We start from the raw sequence: 23,906 nt of genomic DNA on the forward strand, positions 1-23,906 counted from the left end.
GTCGTGAGAGGCCAGGCAAGGAGATGCGTGCCTCGATGTGATATTGAGTTGGCCACACCCACCCAGTCACATGACCACCAAGCCACACCTACCATCTAAGCCATGCCCACAGAACCGGTTGTTAAAATTTTTGAATCCCACCCCTGGTACTAATCCCTTTCATTAAGGACTTGCAGATAAAACTCTTGTATTTAGCATGTCTATGGAAGTGTCAAGTAATTTCTTCTGAATAATGAAAATGGAACAGTTTCAGTTTGTGATATCCAAATGTGTCAACAACTTCTTGGAAAAGTATGTTGTACCGCTTTTTCTCTGCTTCCTTGGTTAATCAGTCTTGTAATTTCTACCTGGGAAATTATTATTCCAATATTTGAAGGGCTGCAATAGAGAGGAGGAGGTCAAGCTATTTTCCAAAGCACCTGAAGGCCAGACAAAGAAATTGGACAAGGAGAGATTCAACCTGGAAATAAGGATAAATTTTGTGACAGTGAGAGCAATCAACCAATGGAATAGCTTGCTCTCATAAGCTGTGGGTACTTCATCACTGGAGGCTTTCAAGAAGAGACATGGACAGCCACTTGTCAAAAATGGTATAGGTCTACTGCTTGGGTTGGGAGTTGGACTAAATGATCTACAAAGTCCCTTCCAACTCTGTTAATCTTTGATCTATTAGAGGTGCTTTGGTTAATATCGTGTTTCTCTGTTTAAGGGAGAAAATATTAAAACTCTTTTAAAGAAGCCCATTCTGTATTTTTCAGAATTGTAGACCGGTCTGTCCCTCTTCATCCCCATGATTGAGTAACATGAGTGAGAAACCTATAGCTTTTCAACTGAGCTCAGCTATGCACAAACCATATATTTATGTTTTAGTCCATATAGACTCCACTGTATGGCTTTGAGACTTCCTTTGTTGACTTGATTATGTTATTTGAGGATCCATGTAGTTTGCTTTTTGAATTTAAAAAAAGGTTTGATATTATTGACCATGGCATCTTCCAGACGCTCCCGGAAGATTCCTGCGCAGGAATTCTTTTCCTATCTTTTAGAAAGCTTTCAGATGGTTACATGAAGACAGCTCAAAACGGGAACTATTTTGTGGTATTCCTCAAGACAACATTCTGTGCAGTGCTTTTCAATATTTATCTGAAACCACTGGTGAGATTTGGAGATTAATGTTGTTCAAGCTTCTCTGATAGCTTCAAGATTGGACTCATTCAGTTGCAACCTAATTCTGTGTTCCCTGCAAACTTGACAGGTCTAAACAGGTTTACTAACTTCTGACAAGACCCTTAAACCATATTTTTACAAATACAGTTTAAATGATTTAAATGATAATTTTAATTATTAATCCAATTTATTTCCGCTGCAATTTGAACAATTTTTACTATTGTAATTTAAATTTTAATATTTCCATTCTCAATTTATTCATATTGTAGACCACAAGAGATTTTGACAGTGTATACTACAACAGTTAAATAAATAAACTGAAATATAATTGGGAAGCTGAATAAAGAACGGTAGTGAATCCATTTCAGCCTGAAATCGGTGCCTTTTTCACTGAACTGTCTATGCAGATAGTCCTCTACTTATGACCACAATTGAGCCCCAAATTTCTGTTGCTAAGTGAGACCATTGTTAAGTGAATTCTGCACCATTTTACGACTTTACTTGCCACAGTTGTTAAATGAATCACTGTAGCTATTAAGTTAGTAACACTGTTATGTGAATCTAGCTTCCTCATTGACATGTCAGAATATTGTGAAAGGGGATCACATGACCCTGGGATTATGCAACCATCATAAATACGAACCAGTTGCCAAGCATCTGAATTTTGATCATGTGATCATGGGGATGTTGCAATGGTTGTAAGTATGAAAAATAGCCATAAGTCACTTTTTGGGTGCAGTTGTAACTTTGAACAGGCACTAAGTGAACTGTTGTAAGTCAAGTAGTATGTGCAAAGGGGAACCATTCCATCACAGAAATAAGATAATCAGAGGGAAGTAGGATATTCCTTTCTTTTAGACTTCACTCTAAAAAACAGAAATCTTCAATTCTAAATGACAATCAGTGTTTTGCCATCGTGGTCATGTTTTATGTTTTATTTCCTAATTTATTTGCTATCCCTCTCAATGGAGAGAGTTATATAATCATTGTAATTACCATATTTTTCAGACATTCCGAAGTATAAGATGCACCTAGCTTTTAGGGAGGAAAACAAGAAAAAAACATCTGCCTCTGCCTCCCAGTAATTTGCCTCTTTGCAGCAAACAGCTAGTCAACTTCAGCACAGCCTGATTAGCACAAGCAGCTGATTGTCTGATGGAGCAGTTTCCCAACAATCAGCTGTTTCAGGCTGCAGGGATTGCCATTGCCCATTGCTGCCTCCGCGTGCCCCATTTTCAGCCTCCGCATCCCATTTTCAGCCTCCACACACCCCACTTTCAACCTTTTCCGGGCAGTGGGGATTGAAACAGGCGGAAAACGGGGCACGCAGAAGCCGAAAACCAGCCATGCAGAAGGCAAAAATGGGATGCAGAAGCCGAAAACGGGGTGCACAGAGGTGGCAATGGGCAATGGCAATCCCTGCAACCTGAAACAGCTGATTGTTGGGAAGGCGATCCCACCAACAATCAGCTGCTTGTGCTAATCAGGCCGTGCCGAAGCTGACCAGGCTGTTTGCTGATTGCTGTAAGGAGGCAAATTGCTGGGAGGCAGAGGCCGAAGGGTGAGCCCATCTTATACTCTGAAAAAACAGTATTTATACTATTTATTGTTATTAAGAAGCAGTTTTTAAAAGTTGTGACAAATCTATGACCTGGGCCAGTTTAGCATGATTGACATGTCCAATGATTCTCATTTTAGTGGGTTTAAATAAATGAGTGTCCCTACTGTAATTGCCAACATTACAGAAATCTTACCTTGATGATTTTGATTTTAAGATGCATCACTTTTCCATTTTCATTCACTATATGTATATAATCTCGGTTTAGGTGTGTTTTGTGTATGTTAAAGTATGTGTAGGTTGGAAAGAAAAAACAAAGCAAGGAAAGTTTTAGCAAATGCTTAAATGCTTCCTTATCATCAAAGAAAACTATTTCAAATTACTTCCCTGCAAGAGAAGGAAATCCTGGTGTTACTTTCTTCTAAATTTAAAAATGTATCTTCCTTCTGCCTTTGGAAGTGCTTAATTTTACTTTGATAGAATCAGTTCCTTATGCACAGATAGTCCTCAATTTACAATGGCTTGAAGTTAGAAAAGCAACTGGAAAAGGTGACTTATGACCGTTGTTTATGTTTATGATCATTCCACAATTCCCCATGGCCACATGATAAAAATTCAGTCACTTGACCACTGACTCATATTTATGATGGTTGTAGTGTACTGGGGTTATGTGATCATCTTTTGTAACTTTCTGACAAGCAAAGTCAATGGAGAAACCAGATTCACTTAATAACCATGCTACTAACTTACAACTGCAATGTTTCATTTAACAACTGTGGCAAGAAAGGTCATAAAATGAGGCAAAATTCACTTAACAATTAACAAATGTCTCATCTAGGAACCAAAATTTTGGGCTCAATACTGGTCATTAGTCACAAGCTACCTGTGCTTACCATTATTGCATTTTCTAGTAGTTGTTTGATCATTTACGAATCACTATAGTATCTTTATATAGACAGATGCGCCAGAAATAGCAAAGGGCGAAAGTAGACAATTCTCAAAAGCTATTCTTGTATTTATAATTCATTTCAAATTCAGATGTTTTGACTATAAAAATAAATATTACAATAGTGTGTTCAGTTCTTTTATATCTCTTGGTATGAATAATAAAAGAGAATGCATTTTAAAGCTCACCTCATACCCAGTAACAGCTGGGTTGAAAATGTGGTCCCAGGAAACTGATACTTCCGTGGATGACAGAACTTTTATTTTTACATTTCTAGGCCTTTCAGTAGGAGCTGGAAAATTGAACAGAATATTAATATTGTACATCTAATATTCTGACTAATATAGAGTAAATAATCAAGGATTTCCAATTATTTCATTTGGTGTTTTCTTTGGCAGCATGGTCAATATTTCTTCCAATTTCTGGCTCCTTCAGCAACTATACCAGATTAAGTCATCTGGTTAATTTTGGGCCAGTCACTCTCTCTCAGCCCACTTCTGAAATTATGGCAAGAAAACCGCCAGTTTTAGCTTTCATTTTGTTTCTACTTAAGCAAGTTGCCTTGAACTCTGAAAAGGAGATTTATGAACCATTTAAAAGAATCAAACACCAAACATATTGTATGTAAATTTTTTTAAAAATGTGTAAATTCACAAAGAATCCTCATTCACATACTCACTAACACCATAAAGAATCAAAGGACTAGCATATTGCAGCAAAAAGATATGTACTAGATGTTTTTATGAAATAACCATTTATTAGGCACTGAATTAATAATTATCTTTTTAGTATCCAAATTATGTACCTGAATGTGCAGTGGTGGTTAGGTGCAATTAGTGAATTTCCCCAAGTTCCTAAAATGTGAGGTTTATTTTTTGTTTATAGACAGAATAAATACGAACAGTTTTGGTGTCCTATAGTTTTCACTTTGCTTGGGTCATTCATACATACGTACATACATGCATCTAATTTTTGAATTGCTTGTCATATTTTTATTAATTCAAGATTAATTGAATTAAACAGATACTGCTGCTCTGTTTAAATATTTTTAAAAGAAAATACTAATCTACTTAGCTTGTGAACACTTCGCTGAAGACAGTTCAATGTCTATAAATATTCATTTATGAGACAAAGATCAATGCTCTTTTGAGGATCTTTTTTTAGCAAGTTGCAACATAAAAGCTAAAAACATTTTTTAATCCTGTAACCGGGCACTCAGTCAAATATGTGCCAAGTAGTTACTGTTCAGAGGAAACAACTATATATTGGATGAAAATTTTCAAATAAAACGGAATAATCTTGTATGGTATTTAGATTAACATTTTATACTAGTGATTTTATTAAATTTAGAATTTTGGTGTATTTCCAGAATGTAGAAGCTTGGCCTACATTTCTATATGCTCAATAAAACAAGAGAAAATGGATTTTTTTTACATAGAAATGTAAATTAACCTGACAACCTGAAACTTTTATAGTACATTGCTTTATTTGGTATGCACTTAAAATGTGAATTATCATGACATGCGCTTTCCTGAATGTTGCTTTGTTTTCATGGCAGACATCCTTGAGCTTCTAATTTCAATTCATTTGGAAAAATAGATTGCTCAGAATTAACTCAGATGATATGTGGGAAGACAATGTGTTAAAGAGCGTGGTTGGTTCAACTTACTCTTTGGAAATAGATCTTAGGAATTAGACTGTTTACATGAGAATTCTTTTAATATATTGCGGCAAGCATATCAAAACCTAAACTTTCATCACACCATCTTTTACTCACCATCTTCAGCCGAATAGATAATAGCAGTAAGACTAAAAGGTCCTTCGCCTTTGTTATTAAATGCTTTCACCTTTACTTGATACTTTGATGAAGGAAGCATTGATTCATCCTTGTGGACATACCGACCAATTTCAGGTTGAGGAACTGTAACACTTTTCCAATCATTTTGATCAAACGACTTGAAAGCTACCACATATCCAAAATTATTACCAAAGTGATACTCTTTTGGCAAAGGCTATAAGACAAAATACAAAGATTAGGTGTTCTTTTTATTTTTGTTCCTTGTTTGAATCATATATTTTGAAATATTATCATCTATTAGGAAAAATGTTCCCAGAAGATTCTAAGTAACATTTCTAAATTGGGTTCTTGTTTCTCACAGATAACAGTGAAAACAGTTTAATATCACAGATTAAATACTTTCTAAAAATAAAATAACTTTTATAAAAGACCTTCTACAATATCAGCCTATAGTTACCCCTCAGTTTTTATCCCTCCCTTCACTGTTAGCTATTATCTCATAATATATAGATTTTGAATGGAAATAAATTGAAATGTCTTTATATAACAAAAAGTAGTATCAATAATTAGTGCATTTAGAGTTGAAGGCACATATCCAATCTAGTCTTATTCTGGATGATTAAGCTTGAATTATTAAAATGCTATGATGCTACCTAAATAATGTGTGATACTAAGTGACTTTGTATGACCCAAAATATAAAAGGTTCCTTTAAAAAAATATTTCTGTTTGCTTTTTCTAAAATAGTTCCATTTGTTAAGACAGATATACAAATGTGGATTTTAGTCACTAAAGGTTTTAGAGAAATGATGAAATAGAAGTTATAGAAAAAAAATAGATGTTTTAAATTCTACTGTTAAAAGGAAACATTGTTTTTAATTGATATTGAAGATACATATTAGTAGATATATAGTAGTGGAAAGAACTTTACAACCATTAATTTTATTTCTAAAACAAGATTGCCAGTCTGCCTTACATAAAAGAGCTTTCATAGAATTTCAAAGAAGTCAAATAACTATTTTTCTATAGTTATGGGAATATTTCCAAAGTTTTCTTAAAAAAATATTTCAACAATAAAATAACTTGTACATGTTTATTTCTGAAATATTTGAAATATTTTTATTATATGTTATTTTAATACTAAGTATTTGTACTAGAATGTAAATGTGGAATAGACAACATCACCACCAGATAGATTTATAGATGGCTGACAAACCATACTCAATGAGTAGTCCTTGATGGTACTACATTGACATGGAGAAAAGTAAGTAAAGGGGTACCACAAGGCTCTGTCTTAGGCCCAGTACTCTTCAATATCTTCATAAATGACTTAGAAAAGGGAATAGAAGGGGAACTCATCAAATTTACAGATGACACTAAGCTGGCAGGAATAGCCAATACCCCAGAAGTCAAGCTCAGCATCCAAAATGATCCTGACAGACTTGAACAATAGGTCTTATCCAACAACAGAAATTTAATGCGGACAAAAGAAAGGTGTCAGATCCCATGTTATCTGCCATTCTTCAATGGAAGAAGAAAGAGGGGGGAGTTGGTACAAGTAATCCTTTTTGATGTAACATGAATATCTTAAGTCTTGTATTGAATCTGTATAACTTGCACATGATATACAACTGGCGACTAGAGCCCAGATACCTGGAAACATGTCACCTCTTGGAGAGATAGCAAGAGGAGAAGGGGGCCATAAAAATTCCAGCTCTGAAAAAAACTTCCTGGGAAACTTTTCTCAACTATGTTCCCAGAAAAGGAGGGGAAGAATTAACATGTCGCTTCTTTGTATTGACTAAATCCACATCAGAATAAGGGGAGGGGTTCTAACTCCCTTTATTTACACTGTATGCCTGGAGGCATATTAGACCCTGCTTGGACTAGTACCTGGATAACTTCCTTTTCACAATAAATAATTCCTTTTGAAACACTCAGCTTTCAGAAGTTCAATCTTATCGTTTGAAGGGGACAGAGTCTGGGCCTTACATAAAGAAGGGACTGCAATAGTAGTCAACCCAGAGAAGAACTTTTCTTTTTCTCCTTCCAAAAAAAAGAACTTCACTCTACCAAGTGTACCCTGCGAAAATGTCTGAACATAACAAGGAGCAAGGGGAAGCCGAATACTGGGGAGAAACTTCGACAACTACCCAGCCAGACAATGGCTTTGTGTATCGAAGACATCGAAGTTGCCTGCGAAAACTCCATGAAGGCCCGATGGTCTATAGGCGTAGGAAAAAGAGACAGCTGGGATGGAAGCACCAAGGGAGTAACCCTCACCCGTGGTAACCATAAAACTGGGTGGAAAATGGAGCTGGAGGCCCTTTCTGATCAGGAAGAATGGATCGAGGAACCACTGGCAGATGACCAATTGAAATGGCACATAAATCGTCTCGTGAGGGAAGCCCTGGAGGGCCTCGATGTGAGCGATGAACCAGGTCGCCAATAAAGGAGAGAGAAAGAACCAGAAATTGAGAGAACCCAAGCTGTCACCTGTGATCCAGCTGAGAATGATCGAGCCATGGAACAAGCTGGAGGGCCAGCAGCAGTGACAGGTACCCAACCACTTGCCATTCCAGAGCAGGGGATTAATCCCAGCTGAGCTAGAGATATCACAACTGCAGAGAAAGTTCCCACCCTTGGGGGTGAAATTCGATGGGGAACCCCAGAAACTGGGATTCTTCCTGGCGCGAGTCCTCACCTATATACAAGAATATGGGTGAAACTTCCCGACTGCGAGTCATAACTCTGGCCCTAGAAGGAGCAGCTGCCAAATGGATTACCCTCCACAATGCCCCAGAGCTGAGGAACCTCAATCGATTCAGGACAGCCCTACGCCACTGCTTCTAAGACCCTCATGCTGATCAAAAAGTCCACAACCACGTTAGGGTTGTAAAGCAAGTCCGCTCTGTGGCCGAATACACCAAGGAATGTCGCGACCTGGCTGGCCGAGTCGACTGGCCAGAAGATATCCTAGTCTTTTGGTTCAAAGATGGACTCAACGACGACCTGTACACTGCCCGCCTAGCCCATGGAGCTCCAACCTTCTGCATGAATGGTACCTGATGGCAGAGGAGGCAGACGTGGCCCATAACCAGTTCTGCTGTGGCAGAATTTGGATAAGATCCCCACCCCAGGGGGAAGCGGGAGGTTTTCACCCCCAAACTACCATGACCACAAGACCATCTGGCTGTTTTAAGTGTGGAAAGGAGGGGCACCATGCAGCAGAATGCCGTTCAAAAATGACTACAAGTAAAATTGAAGTAAAATGTCCTACTTTAATGTATTTTTTCTCCTAAAAAGAACCAGCAAAAAGAAACCAACTCATGGAACAGGTGACTGATATTATTGTGGCATGCAATATATGTCCCATGTATCCGCTTATGCCCAAAGAACACCCAAATTGCACATGTATTAAATGTAAAGTATGTGAACTGCTAGAGGAAAAAGTAAGGAATCTAGAAGCAACTCTAGCCAAATTCCAACCTACGCAAGAAAGCTATGCACAAATCAAACCAAATAATGAACAAATAACTCTCAAAGGATTTGACTCTGCTGATAAACACTTGGAGGAAGATAAATGGAGGTATGTCACATACAGAAGAAAACACAATAAACAAACAAACAAAAAAACAGCATACAGTAAACAAATCCATACTGCCCGATCTAATCCAACCAAAAGCAGCCCCATTAAAACTGAGCAATCAATTTCTCCTCCTAGATGAAAATACGCAAGCCCACAACACCTCCCTTCAAAGAAAACACGCAGACACTTAGAAAAGAGACATCATCGAATACCCCTAAAAAGTCACAGCAAAGACATCTGAGATAAACAGACTGCACACCCTAAAAAAGGAAGGCGAGTGTTAGCGATAGAAAATTCTATTCTCAAAGGAACAGAACCAGCCATCTGTAGACATGTAATCTAGGGAAGAATGTTGTCTCCCTGGAACAAACAGGGTGAACTATAAGCGATTGTACACAAGGGCAGGTATGACATAGTTGCTATCGCAGAAACCTGGTTGGACGAAACCATGAATGGAATGTACTGATGGATGCATACAAATTGTTCAAAAACAAATCTACAAAAACAGGAGGCAGAGGTGCATTATATCATCAGATGTAACAGATAAATAGAGTTGCAAGGGACCTTGTAGGTAATCTAGTCCAACCCCCCGCCCAAGCAGGAGACCCTACACCGCTTCTGACAAATGGCAGTCCAATCTCTTGAAAAAATTCAAGTGATAAAGCTCCCAAAACTTCAGAAGGCAAACTGCCATGGGTTGATTGTTCTCAATGTCAGAAAGTTTCTCCTTGTTTCTAGGTTAAATCTCTCCTTGTTCAGAGCCATTTCCCCTGGCAAGCGAGAGGTCACTCAGAAGAGCCCCATTGTGCATGTGCGCACTCACTGTTGCCCGACAGCTGATTGTTGGGTATTTGGTTGCACATGCACAGGGGGCTGCACAGGGATGTACTGAGCACGAGGGGATCGTGCCTGAATGTGCAGGGATGCGCTGTGCACAAGGGGATCATGCACGCATGGGCAGATGTGCTGCACGTGAGGAGGGAGTTGCGCACGCATGCACAAAGATGCACAGCATGCGAGGGAGAATCTCGCATGCATGCACAGAAGCACACCACAGGGAGGTTGCACGTGCTTGCACAGGGGGTGTGGGGGGGCAGCACACATTACCTTCTGGGTGCTGGCACATGAGCATGCAAAAGCAAGCGCGCACGCAATTATCGGCATGGGAACCGAAAAAGGTTAACCACCACTGTCTTAGGGCATTGTAGATACCAAAGTCTATGAGATTTAAAGTTAGGGGAAACAAGGTACTAGGTGAGAAAGGATGCACATTATCTGCCAAATGGACATTTCCCTGCTGATGTGACTTCTTGTTTAGATTTGCAACTCCTTTAGTCACATGGAATAAACATGTTATCAAAGCAACCTTATTCTAAGCACATGCTAGGTTCTAGCAATCACTTCATGTTTAAAAGGTTTGGTGTGATTTGTGATGCATTTTTTCAGATCCCAGACCACAAAGTAAGTAGCCATGTTTTAACCAGTGATCCAAAAAAAAAAAAAAATCTAACTGACCCAAATAGAGACAATGGTCATCAAGAAAAATTCTAATTTGACTATACTATTTAGCAATCAATATTGTAGTTGGTCTGTATTATATTGTGTGCATGCATGTACCAAGCAGTCTGTTTGCTATAAGTTTATGTGTACTGTACTAATTTAATGTTCTGGTCTAAGAAATAAATGCCAAGTATTAATTCAATATATTATACTATCATCATCACCATTGTTAATTTTATTCCATTTAGCTTTTAAGACCACTTTAAAAAGGAATTTTGAATCTTAAAAAATATAAGTATGGATGCAAAAACTCATCATGTATACTTGAAAATTATTTAGTAATATTTCTAATAACCTGCATTCTATAGTGATCTACTTTATATGCACAAAACACATTTATTTCAGCAGGAGAATGTAACTTCTGTTTATTTATTTTTTCATTTATTTAATCTCTACACTGACCTAAGTGACTCTGGACAGTTTACAACATTCTTTTAATAATAAAATAATAATACCTACCACCCATGTTATTGTCAGTTCTCTGTTGCTTCCACCTCCTCCTCCAACCTCAGAAGGGGCCACATTTGGAGCTGAATAATAGAAAATAATGATAATAAAGATCATGTTTACTCTACTTCCATGAAATAAAAACATTATTTAATTTCTCCATGTATTAATTATATGCATTTGAGATTATAAATTTTGCACCATTTTATATATATATATTTTATATATAAAATGCAAAATTATAATCAAATATATATACTTATATATATTATGCATTATATATATAATGAAATATAGACTGCTACTAGCATAAACCTGCCAATTTTCTTCAGTTACTGAATTTACACTTTTCCACAGTGAATAGTTTTTCTTTGGAGATTATGGGTAGTCTCATAAATAGAATATCTTGTACTTAGCTCAAGAGTTTAAACTTAATGGATAATATTTTGGAATCAGATATGTGCATCTTATAGCTTGCTTACAGTAGCCCTCCCCTCAAAGTAATATCTTCCTGAAGGGGTAAAGTAGAAGTAACATCAGAGGCTGTGACCAGCTCTCGAGAACCGGTAGCGGAAATTTTGAGTAGTGCGGAGAACCAGCATATCCCATCTCTGACTGGAGATTTTACAGTGTCCTTCCCCTGCCACGTCCACCAAGCCACGCCCACAGAACCAGTAGTAAAAAAAATTACTAACTGACTAACAACATTTTCAATCAATATGGACATAGAATGTGCCTAATGAGAAGTTTAATTTTACCCATCTGGGAAAACACAGTTAGAGAAACTTGAGCCATAAGATAGTTTGCATTATACTTGCCATTTGACAATTTATTTATTTATTTAACTTATTGTATAACCGTTCATCTTAAAACCAATTGTGTACAGACTGCATTCAATAAAACAAAATGCAACCATCAAGCAAATAGTAAAAGTAAAAAAGAGATTAATTAGAAAACTCAGAAAAAACATGGGTTAGAAACTCTCAAACCTGTTTATAATTAATACAGAAAATTGGAATTGTTCAAATTAATATAAAAAATTGACTGCTAAACAAAATCTGGTTATGATTACTGTAATATACATAATAAAGAATCAAAGCTGAACTGGCTATGCCTATTTGCCTCTGATGCAGCCCTGTCTTCTACTCATGAAGACTTTGTAATTCAACCCATCTGGAAAGTAGCAGGATAGGAAATGCTACATTTAAGCACTAGATTCTAGATACGCTTTGAATTATCCTACAAATAAAAAGCGTCATCAAAAAGTCTGCTGGCAAGAGCCAGGGTGGTAAGCTAGAAAAAGATACTAACTCAGAGAAATTGTGTATCATTTTCACAGATTAAGAGACTGGCTAAAGAATACTGAAAAGTAGTGTGACAATTTATTTATACTAGAGCTGAATGCAACTAGAAAAAGCAAGACACAACCTGAAATCTCAGTTCCAGACAGGCATATCATCACCAGTATAAGAAATCTATCTGATAAATCTGGTATTTCAAGTGACAACACCAAGTCCCATATATCCTTGGAAGGCATATGCAAGTCTTACTATTTGTGACTGTAGCAGAGGCTTTTTAGAACTTGGTACTAGATAGAAATAGGAAGAGAGAATGTTCAAAAAGTTTGATGCAGGGAGATGAAGCTTTGCAGAATTATATTCTGACCAAATCAAGACTCTACACTTTTAACTGCACTTGGATGTAGAACAGGGGTATCAAACTTACATCGTGACGGCTGCGGCACGTGATGTATTGGGACCTCACCCCCCCTCCCTAAACTGGGTGGGGCGGGGTCAGCACGTGACGCATTCTGCCCATGGGCCGTGAGTTTGACACCCCTGATATAGAATATAGAGGATTGTGTTAAGGTTGCCCGGATGGTTCATGCTTAGATGGATCAAATTTATCTGTGGTGCTCAAAGTCTTCAGCATTGTTGATACTTGAGCTTATATCAATTACTGCATACATTTCACTCCCTGACACACTGATTCTTTGCAGGAATTGTAACACTATATTTGTCTAAGTTTTTTCAACACTAATTCAACAATTCTGGTTTAATTTATGGTTTTACAACCTGGCTTAATACTGACTAACAATGGCTTTTCTACTTAACCCTGTCAGAATTTGGAAATATGTAAGATCTTTAGTTAAGGTAGTGTATACAAGAAAACCAAATTCTTTGGGACAGCTGCACTTGTCATACAATGCAGCATCCATGGAGTCAGTTGCTTAAACTCCTCCTGCCTCATTCTCTAACTTGCCTAAAATACCAAGTTTTTCACTCAAAAAATGGGAAAGGAATCCAAAGACATTTACAATATTACATTTCTAATATGAAGTGATCTGAATCTTGGGTTGGGAGTTTTACCAATTTGAGAACTAAAGCATTTCCTTATGTCTTGAGGCAGCACTCTTAACAAATTTCACTGGCTTTGTGAGAATGTTTGAAGAGTCTTCCTCAAAGGCTAATACAGATAGACCTTCAATGCTTACAAAAGGGGCTTAAGTCTACGTTGAACTACAATATACCTGTGCTTTTATGTTGAACTACAATATACCCGTGAATGAGCCAGCATTAATGGTTCAATTTTAGGAAAGCCTAATAGATGAAGTATATTAGGAAGAGGCAAGACAATGCCCATTTTAACTATTAACTATTTTTTAATAAATTTATTTATTCAACGTTTCAACAATTAAAAATGAATTTCCACATTTTGCAATGATATTGTAACAGTGTTTACATTGATTAATAACATCCATAGGTATTTTATCTATAAGTATATGAAATTCTTCCTTATTCTAAACGTTTTTAGATATATATACATACATGTAAGTTACACATAAACTATATTACTTTACAATTTCTTGTTCTTTATCATTTGGCATCTTTATATCTTTTCCTTAGTAAAGTAATTTGTACCATATTTCCCATATCCTGAAATATTCTTCTTCCTTGTTTTTTAATAACATCTAACCATCTCAGCACATTCATATATCTTGTTGATTATTGCTATTTTTGAGGGTGTCGTAGCCTGTTTCCAGCTTTGGGCAAAGGAAATTCTAGAAGCAGTTATAATATGGAATATTAGATATTGATTTTTTTTATTTAAGCTAGGTTCTAACATGCCTAGCAGAAATGTTTCTGGCTTAAATTTGATCTTTTGTTTCGTTAGCTCCTCTAATCAGGATTTAATTTTGAGCCAGTACCTCCGTGCTTGAGGGCAGGTCCACCACATGTGAAAATATGTTCCCTGGCTATGATTGCATCTCCAGCATTTAGCTATCATGAAACATTCTGACTAGTCTCGCTGAGGGGAGGTGCCAGCGGTAGAACATTTTATATAAATTCTTCTTATAGGAGACCAACATTGTTAACTTGTAATTTACTTGCCAAATAAGTTCCCATTGCTCCAGATCAATACTATAGCTGAAATTTTTAGCCCAGGTTATCATATTTTCTTTAACCGTTTCCTCCTCCATTTTGTATTCCAATAGATAGTTATATAATTTACTAATCATTTTTTTTTACCCCTTGTAATGTTTTGTCTAATTCTTGTTGTGTTGTACAAAAACCAAATTGTTCCTTGTCTTTTTTATATTATGTTTGAACCTGGATATAAGGCCACCATCCTATTTCAATTCCTTGTGACTTTAATTGGTTCTGTGTCTTTAATTCCCCTTTTCATTTAGAAGTTCTTTATATTTTATCATTTTATTTAAATCTAGAGCACTGGGATATATCAACACTTCCATCGTTGATAGCCAGAGAGGTATTTTCACATGCTGGTTCTTTTTTAATTTCTCCCAGACATGTAATAAGGTGTCTTTGAAAATAAGTATGGCACTTATTTTTCCCATCCGGGAGAAATGCGTGCCAGCCAAGCTGCAAGTCATAACCTTCTATCATTAATATTCTTTTATCTGTCAGATTAATCCAATCTTTAATCCATGTGCTTACTGCAGCCTGATAATATAGCTCAAAGTCAGGGAAGCCAAAACCTCTCTTACTTCTGTTATCTTGCAATAACTTATATTTTATCTGGGTTTTTTTCTTCTGCCAAATAAATTTCGCTCTTTTTTTGTTTAAATTTTCACAAAAAAATTCCTTGCTAGCTTGACTGGCACTGTTTGAAACAGATATAATAGCTTTGGTAAAACATTTGTTTTTATAGTAGCTATCCTCCCCAGCAATGAAAGTTGTATTTTAGCCCAATTGTCTAGATCTTTTTGAATTGGAAATATCAATTTATCATAATTATTTTCTTGAATTGAAGAGCATTTCACTGTAAGCCAAATCCCAAGATATTTTACTTTTTTCACTATCTGCATTCCTAATTCGCTTGCTAATCCTTCATTCTGCCTTTTAGTACAATTTTTAGTTATTATTTTAGTCTTTTCTTTGTTAATTTTAAGCCCTGCCACCTTTCCAAATACTTCTATTTCGCGTATTAATATATTATTTTTCTCTTTGGGGTCTTCTATAATGAATACCATACCGTCAGCAAAGGCTTGAAGTTTATACTCCTCTTTCTTGATAGTCAATCCTTTAATATCTTGATTCTGCCTTATCTGGATCAGCAATACCTCTGCAGATAATATATATAGCAAGGGAGCTAATGGGTATCCCTGCCTTACTCCTTTATTTATTTTTAAGCCATCCGTAGTTTCTCCATTTAATATTACTTTTGCATTTTGTATTGTATATAATGTTTTGATGAGTCCTAATTTTTTTTCACCAAATTGCATCTTAGATAGTTGTTCAATGAGGAACCACCAATTTAAATTATCAAACGCCTCTGGATATCCAAAAACATTGGTTTGTTAGAATAAGTCTCATAATATTCTAGAACATCCATAATCAATATTGTGTTGTTCTTTATCTGCCTATTTGGGAGAAAACCATTTTGGTCCAGATGAATAATGTCATTTAATATTTTTTTCAGTCTTTCAGACATTATTGTGACTAAGATCTTATAGTTCATGTTTAGGAGCGAAATCGGTCTATAATTCTTAATTTGCTGGGGATCCGTTTGATCTTTGGGTATGAGTGTTATAAGTACTTCCGTCCATGTCTGCAGTATTTTGACTCATTCTAAGGCCTCATTGTACAGGTCCAACATTAATTCCTCCAATAAATCCTGAAATTCTTTATAGAACTCCTCTGGTATTCCATCTGACCCTGGAGTTTTATTAGTTTTTTGTTTCTTCACTTCTTTTGTGGTTATTTTATTATTTAGCATATCCTGTGCAGTGTCCTATACTATAGGTAAGTCTCTTTCTTCAAGGTACTATATGATGTCCTCATCTGAGATTTCTTCTCGGATACACAAGTTGGCAAAAAACTTTTGAGCAATCAATTTTTTAAAATCTACCTGGGAACATAGGCTCCCATTTTCGTCTTGCAGCAGTAATATTGTTCTTTTCTCCTGTTCCTTTTTTAACTTGTGCAACAGCCATTTCCCTGGTTTATTCGCATTCTTGAAATAATTTTGTTTAACTAGTTTCAATTTCCTGGCCATTTCCTCTTGTAAATTTAAATGTTTTTCGTGCTTCACCAGATCCATTTCTCTTTTAGTTTCCTCATTACGAGGATCTTTTTGCATTTTGGCTTCCAAAGTTTTCAATTTTTCCTGTCTTTCCATCTGTTGTTTCCTTCTTTCTTTTTACTGCGTAAGCTATCGTTAAGCCTTTGTTGTATCCCACAGATTTTGTATTTTTGTTTGCTCTTTCAAGTTAATTTCAAGGAATCCTTTTAGTTCTTTTTTTACCATTTGAGTATATTCTTTATCTCTTAATAAATTTTTATTAAAGGTCCATCTCCCAGTCTTCCTCTTTCCTCTCCATTTCATTTTAATTGGATTATGATCAGCCCAAGTATTTGGCAGGATTTCCATTGTCTCTACATTTTCCATTAATTGCAAGTCCATCCATATCATGTCAATCCTAGATCACAATTTGTGCGGGTTGGAAAAAAAGGTAAACTGTTTTTCGAATAAGTTTAATTCCCTCCAAGTATCCTTCAAATTCAATTCTTGTACCATTCTATCAAACGCAATTGGAAGTGTTCTCATCTTTTTTTATTCATCGTATTACTTTTGTAATCCTTTCCTATATCTGACATTGTGTTGTAGTCTCCTACTATACACACATTCACTTGTTCAGTCTCTATGATCTTCTTATGGAGCTTACAATAGAATTCTTTCTGATTTTATTCGGGGCATATATTGTTACCAAGAGTATCTTCTTTTGATCTATAGTTTAGTTCAATAAGTAATATCCTTCCATCCTCATCATTGTAAATTTGCCTTGGGTTTAGCCAATCTTTCATATACACCATGACACCCCTCTTCTTTTTATTTGTCAGGGCCGGATGTAATTTGCCTAATTGGGAAATTCTAAGGCATTTCCATGTTGTTTTGAAATGTGGACTTCTTGCAAGCATATGATATCTACTTTTTGTTTTTGGAGCTTTGCAAATACCTATTTCCTCTTAGTATTTAATATATATATCGACTGATAGTGGTCCCTCCATCCATTTTACTATTTATATGTAACAACTCTTGTTTCCTTTCTTGTTCTAAGTTCTCTCCGTGGCCTGTTGTTTTTTTCTTCCTCTCAACTCTTATATTCTCTTAATTTCCATTCCATCTACTTTTCCTAGGATGTTAGCTCCTCTTCACTTCTACTCTCCATCTCCTCATTTTCTTGTTCCTATTCCATTCCCAAGTAGCACCCGTGAAACTCATGTGCCTTGTCCAATGTATCAATTTTTTTTTTCCTGCCAGGATATTAAAAGTCCTTCAGGGGTAAGCCACCTGAACGGGATCCTGTTTTTAATCAATTGAGATAACAGAAATTGGTAGTTCTTCCTCTACTCTCTGACTGTCCTGGGTATCTGCTTCAGAGTCACCACCTCACTACCTTTATATATTAATGGCTCATCCCACGTTCTTCCATATTGCAGGTCTCTTTTTCCTTGCAAAGCATACATGGATCTCTCTTGGAAGTTTATGCCTACGTGCATAATGTGTGTGGACTCTGTATGCCTCATCTATATCGTTTTATATTTTTATATATATTTTATATATTTTTATATCTTGCTTGTCTTTCTGGAGAGCATCCGCTATCAAATCTGTCATGAGAGTACGTAGATCTTCTCTTCTATCCTCAATGACATTCTGGAATCAGAGAAAAAAAGCCACTTTTTCTAGTTCTAAAAGGACCACTGCCTCTTGGAATTCACGGTATAGTACTTTCCAACTGTGTTCAGTCTCTGCTAACTTCTTTTCTACACTCTCAGTTCTGAGTTCCACCGTTGTCAATTTCTGTTCATTCTTCGCCTCTTGCATTGTTCCAATTTTTTCATCAAACTTCTGTATATCCGTTTGAGTAAAAACTCCTATATCATTCTTCATTTCACTTTTCAAGTCCTCATGATTTTTCGCTATGAGTTCTTGTGTCCTCACCATCATCTCTTGCATCATATTTAAAGTTGACTGTACAGTCTGCAAGGTTTAGGTAGATCCTGATTTCTCTGCACCCAACATAGTTTCTAGTGACCTTTGTCCTGAGGGGGAAGATATACTCACTGTCACCTTCTTTCCAATTTTTGTGGTTGCTGTAGTTGTCATTTTCAGGGTCCTTAACAAATTTTTCCAATCTACCATCAAATGGCACGTTTAGAGCTACCGCTCGTTGTCTCTTATATCTTGCTTATTATTTCAATCTTTCTCATACGTTGTTCCTTAAAATGTTAAATATGTTCAATATTCACTAGTAGCAAATACTCAATTAATTGCTTGAATAATAACCTTCTACTTTAACTCTATAGTTGCAGTTCAATATCCAATATAAGTTCTACTATTTGATTGTCTCTAATAATCAATGGTCAATAATCAATAATCATTAATTCCTCTAATAAATATAATTAATTCATCAATTAATAAACCTGAGAAAAAACATTTAGAGAGTTGATTACATGATATATAAATATACCCTCTATTTTGTCCACAGCTATGAATATAATCTATATTATTTATACAAAAAAAGCTAACCAGAGAAAATGGTAAAGTATCAAAGTATTGGTGCTTATCCACATATATTTAGTACACTAAACTATTAACTATTTTAACTATTCATGTGGTTGTATTAGTATAAAAATTAGCTTGAGGATCGGAATTCAGTTGAGAAATTGCCTGTACACACACACGTATGTACATACTGTTATTTAAATAACATACCTACATACTGTTATTTAAATAACATACTGTAATTTTAAAAATTTTGCATCCGAATCTGCAGTAGCAGAGTCCATGATGCTGGGTGGAACACGCCTATGATTTTCCAAAAAAGAAAAGATGTGGCAATAAAAAGGAGGAGGTGTCTTGTGAGCTGCCAAAACAAACTCTATCTTTCAGAAAGATGTGAATCTTTTATTTTAACTCAGCTAAGTCAGGAAATGGAAGTGCCAGATAGCAGGAAAGCAGAATACGGATAACATTTTTAAGTTAAGCAATCTTTCTTGCTATTATTTGCACATTTTCAGTTTTCTACTCCTGTAATACTCAGAGAGATGAACAGTTTTCCATTATTGCTTAGCCTTGATAGTTTCAGAGGCCTCTAACAATTTCAGGCACCTGACACTCAGTTTCTATTCACAAGCTAGGCCAAAGGCTGATGTAGTTGTAGACTGTGGTGGATGCCACTGACAGTTGTCCAGGCTTTGGATCCTATAATTCTGACCTTTGTAATTATGATTCAAGTCCATAGCATATAAGCAATTACATTTTTATCTAACCAAAGTTCATCCTTTTTAAATTCCCAAGGTTTTGGTTACCATAATCCCAATATTGAGAAAAGAAATATTCATTTCTTCATAATGAAGTTCAGATACTAGTACTGTAATCCACAGCGAAAGATATTCAGATCATTCTAGCCACCAAATAGAGTATTTTGAGATTTTAAAAAGTAATCAGTTATACCTTTCTTCCCAACCTAATCTGTGTGCAAAAAAGCTGACTTTAGAATTAATAACCATCAGGTCAATTTTATATCTCCCAGAATCAGAGTTGTAGGTCCCACAGCTGTAGAAAAAGTCTGGAGAAATGCATTGAGGTAACAATTACCAGGTATCAAATTCCAATTTATTTATTGTACGTCCACAATTATCTGCTTGTGAAGTGTCAGGCATAGAATCTAAATGAACTTAGATGAAGTTAGGCATAGAACCTAGATACATCATTCCATTCTCTGCCATGGCCCAATCACTCAAATAGAATTTAAGCATTGGCTTTACATTATTCAGATTATGCCATTCCTTTCTCTTCCCAGGCTATCTAGTGCAATCAGCATACCCCAAACTGTATGACCACCACCACTGCTATTCTAGGTCAAGTGACAAGAGGAATATGAGGTGAAGAAGATCTTGAATTTGTAGAAATCTATCTCTGTAGGGGAAGGAGGTTATAATGTTGGGAATACTATTGGCCAGACAAGAAATCCTAGAAAACTGATCTGTGGTACTCAGAAAAAAACAGGTCATATTCAAAAGGAATGCCAAATATGTCATCATCCTCAGAACAGATTCCATTCCTGACTCTTAATCTGAGCTGTTATATCTGAAACTATAAGTAAGTTTTTGTCATTTTCAAGAACATAAAATAAAGGTAAATGTTTCCACTCTTCAATTGTTTTTGACTCTAGAGGGAGGTGTTCATTCTCATTTCTTAGCCAAGAGAATATGTGTTGTCTGAAGACATATATGGAAATGTAGCTAGCATGACTATATGTCGAGGTGCACAGAAGTGGTACCTATTTATCTGTTCTCATTTGCATGGTTTCGAACTGCTAGGTGGGCAGGAGCTGGGGCAAATAACAGAGGCTGAACCGTCACACAGTGTTTGGGTCTTCCAGCTGACATGTTCTGCATTTTTAACCACTGAGCTACCACAGCTCCACCTTAAGAACATAGGAAACAATAAAGGGGGATAGCTAAGTTGGCTATAAATGAGTTACCCGTCAAAGATTTAATTTGGAGAACTGAATCTTTAGAGCAGTAGTGGCTAACCTTTTTGGGCTCCTGTGCCAAAAATTGTGCACGCGCTCACACTTGTGTGCCAACACCCAGAAGGCAATGCATCCCTGTCCCCTGTGCATGCCTGTGCAATCCCCCCCACGCTGCCCCCCCTACCTGCACTGCTGATTTTCAGCCTGTTTGAGGCCTTTTTTGGCCTCCCAGAGGCTTGATGAAAGCTTCTGCAGCCTCTGCAGCCTGAAAAATAGGCCCGTTTCCTCACTTCTGGTATTACAGGAAGTGACAAAATGGGCCTATTTTGGGGGCTGCAGAGGCTTTCCTCAAACAGGCTGAAAATCAGCTGGGAGATGCATGCATGTGCAGTGAAGTAAGTTTGCCTGCAGCTTGCGTGCCAGCAGAAATGGCTCTGCGTGCCACCTGTGGTACGCGTGCCATAGGTTTACCATCATGGCTTTAGAGGATCATATCCGGATCAAATCAAGATTTCAGTTTCAACAACATTTGCATATGAAATAAAGAACATTCTGCTACAGTATTTAAAGCCTCTCAGAAGATTCATAATTTCTGAAAATTATATACTTGGTGCTGAAAACATCTTGACTGTTTCTGGGACTAGCCTATCACTTTCACCTCACCTCTTGATATTCTGATTTTCAGCCTCTTGCTGAAATTCTAATTATGGTTTTGCCAATAGTGGTTAAGGATCTTGGATTGATTTTTGGTTTCATGTTGCAGCAGTTTAGTAATGAGGCGGCTGTTCTTTTTAACTGCCTTCCCAAATAGGCTTTATGTACTTAGTTACAGTCATTGCCATTAGATTTACAACGATTTTCACTGGTTATAAAAGCTCTGCCTACTTAAATGTTTTTAACCATAGTATGAGAATACCAGCTTCTTGGTGAGTCTGACATAGACACAGGATCATTGGAAGTTTTAGTGTGTACTGAGTTTGGAAAGCTGCCAATTACTGGATTCAGTAGTATCAAAGTAGAACCACTTTCAGCGGTCTGTATTACTAACCGTTGTTGTCTATCATCCTAGTCAGTGTTCAAATCATGCTCCAAAGTCTACATGCATATTGCTAAGCCAAATGTGCATAAATATAAAGCACATTAGTTGTAGGTCAAATATCAGGCATTTACACTATGCACCTTCATCACTGCAATAATTACATGCAGAAGCAACAAATAATACATGCGTGTGTATTTGTGTTTGTGTGTTGTGGTTATAAACTAGGCAGATGAATCCATGCTCAAATACACAACCATTCATAACAGTCACACAAGGGTAAAGATAAAAATTTCTGAACATCATAGGACAACATTCAGTATTTTATTACAAAGTTTGATAGTTATGGATGTGATAAAGAAAGGCAGTTCATCACTGATATGGACAGATATCGAAAAACAAAACAAGTTGTACCATTATTTCTATATGTAACACATTAAATGATAAATTTAAGCCATTACAGAAAACAATCTCAGTTATTTTCTTTGTTTCTGCTAATATTAAGGCACATTAATGTTAAGGTTAGTTTATACCTTTAGGAAATTTTAGGATATCACTGTCCTAAACACGCTGCTTGAAATTTCATGATCCAGACAATAACGTAGCTGGTTTTCTCCACAACTATTCTAGAACTCAGTTTAAGAATATACATATATTAAAAAGCCTTCAATTATTTATCTTTAATTCACTTGGCAGAACAAAATGTTAAACTGTGGAGGAAATATTGCACTTTAGCAAAATATGAGAGGATCAGTGATGGAGACAATATAACTATTGTTACCGATCTACAGTGTTCTCAAATTTGTTCTCACTGGTTCTATTATAATCCGTTATCCATTAAACTATATTGTAATATAAGTAATAAATAGGGTTTTTGAAATGTTATAATCTTGCAGTTATTCTCCTTAGAAGTAGCAACAATCTGCTACATCTTGTGTAAGCTTCACCTACAAATGATTGCCGACGGTCAATGATGCTAGGTGTTAACTTTAAGTTGTACAACTGAATCTTCACTATTTCGTTTAAAAAAGTCTCCATGCATTATAAGGCTTTTTTCTGTTCATCAAATTATCCTAAGCACTTATTTTCCACATAAGCACTCTAACAAGTTTATGTATTCTGTATTTAATCTTTAAGCTCTTACATTAAAGCAAATGTAGAGAAAGGAAATATAAATAACATTAGCTCGGTTTATTGGTTTACATTCTGTTTTACTTGGAATTATATAGATTTTCTTCATTGAATTTTTGATTAGCCTGTCTAACTAATGCTTTCTTATTTCTTAAAGCAATGCCAGATTAAATGGAAGACTAGTGGTGGTTGTTATTTTTTTAGCAATGCCAATTTGTATTTCACATACGCATTTATACTCAACAATGCACTAAAAAGCAAATAAAAAAGAATAATCTAGACTTTGTTGAAGAATGATATTCAAGCTTTTCTAGACATTTTTACAACGATATACGACTTCCTGGAGAAATGCTGTTATCTCCTTCATACAGTCAAAACAGCATGCATTATCTTGAACAATACGAACAGTGCTAATTCTTCATGTAGAGAAAGAAATACCTGTTGAAGGCAAAATAATATGCACATTCAACTATATGCTAAGTTCTAAATCAAGCATTTAAACAAAGCAGGATATGTGTTGCAGAGGATAAGGTCATGCATCTGATATTGGACTTTAGAAAATTAGAACTATTTACCGGGCAGTGTTCCAGGATTGAGAAAGATCTGAGATAATAGGTCTACCTTCATGAGACTGTTTGCCAAACTATTGGCTGACTTTGAATGAAATAGT

The 23,906-nt window shown here is 36.2% G+C and overlaps 1 protein-coding gene across 4 annotated transcripts in view; it reads right to left on the reverse strand.

Annotated features, from left to right (window-relative positions):
- The window catches only part of CNTN1 (contactin 1), a 178,782-nt gene that overhangs the window by 6,882 nt on the left and 147,994 nt on the right, over positions 1–23,906 (reverse strand). For all 4 annotated transcript variants that reach the window (XM_087933954.1, XM_087933955.1, XM_087933953.1 and 1 more), the window contains exons 19-21: positions 11,076–11,146; positions 5,449–5,683; positions 3,860–3,963 (exon numbers count right to left, since the gene is read on the reverse strand). In XM_087933954.1, coding sequence (XP_087790080.1) covers positions 3,860–3,963; positions 5,449–5,683; positions 11,076–11,146 — 410 coding nt within the window. The remainder of the gene's footprint in view (positions 1–3,859; positions 3,964–5,448; positions 5,684–11,075; positions 11,147–23,906) is intronic.

The sequence above is a fragment of the Pseudonaja textilis genome, chromosome 5, assembly GCF_049901715.1.
Source record: "Pseudonaja textilis isolate UNSWEBS1 chromosome 5, rPseTex1.2, whole genome shotgun sequence".
NCBI lineage: Eukaryota > Metazoa > Chordata > Lepidosauria > Squamata > Elapidae > Pseudonaja > Pseudonaja textilis.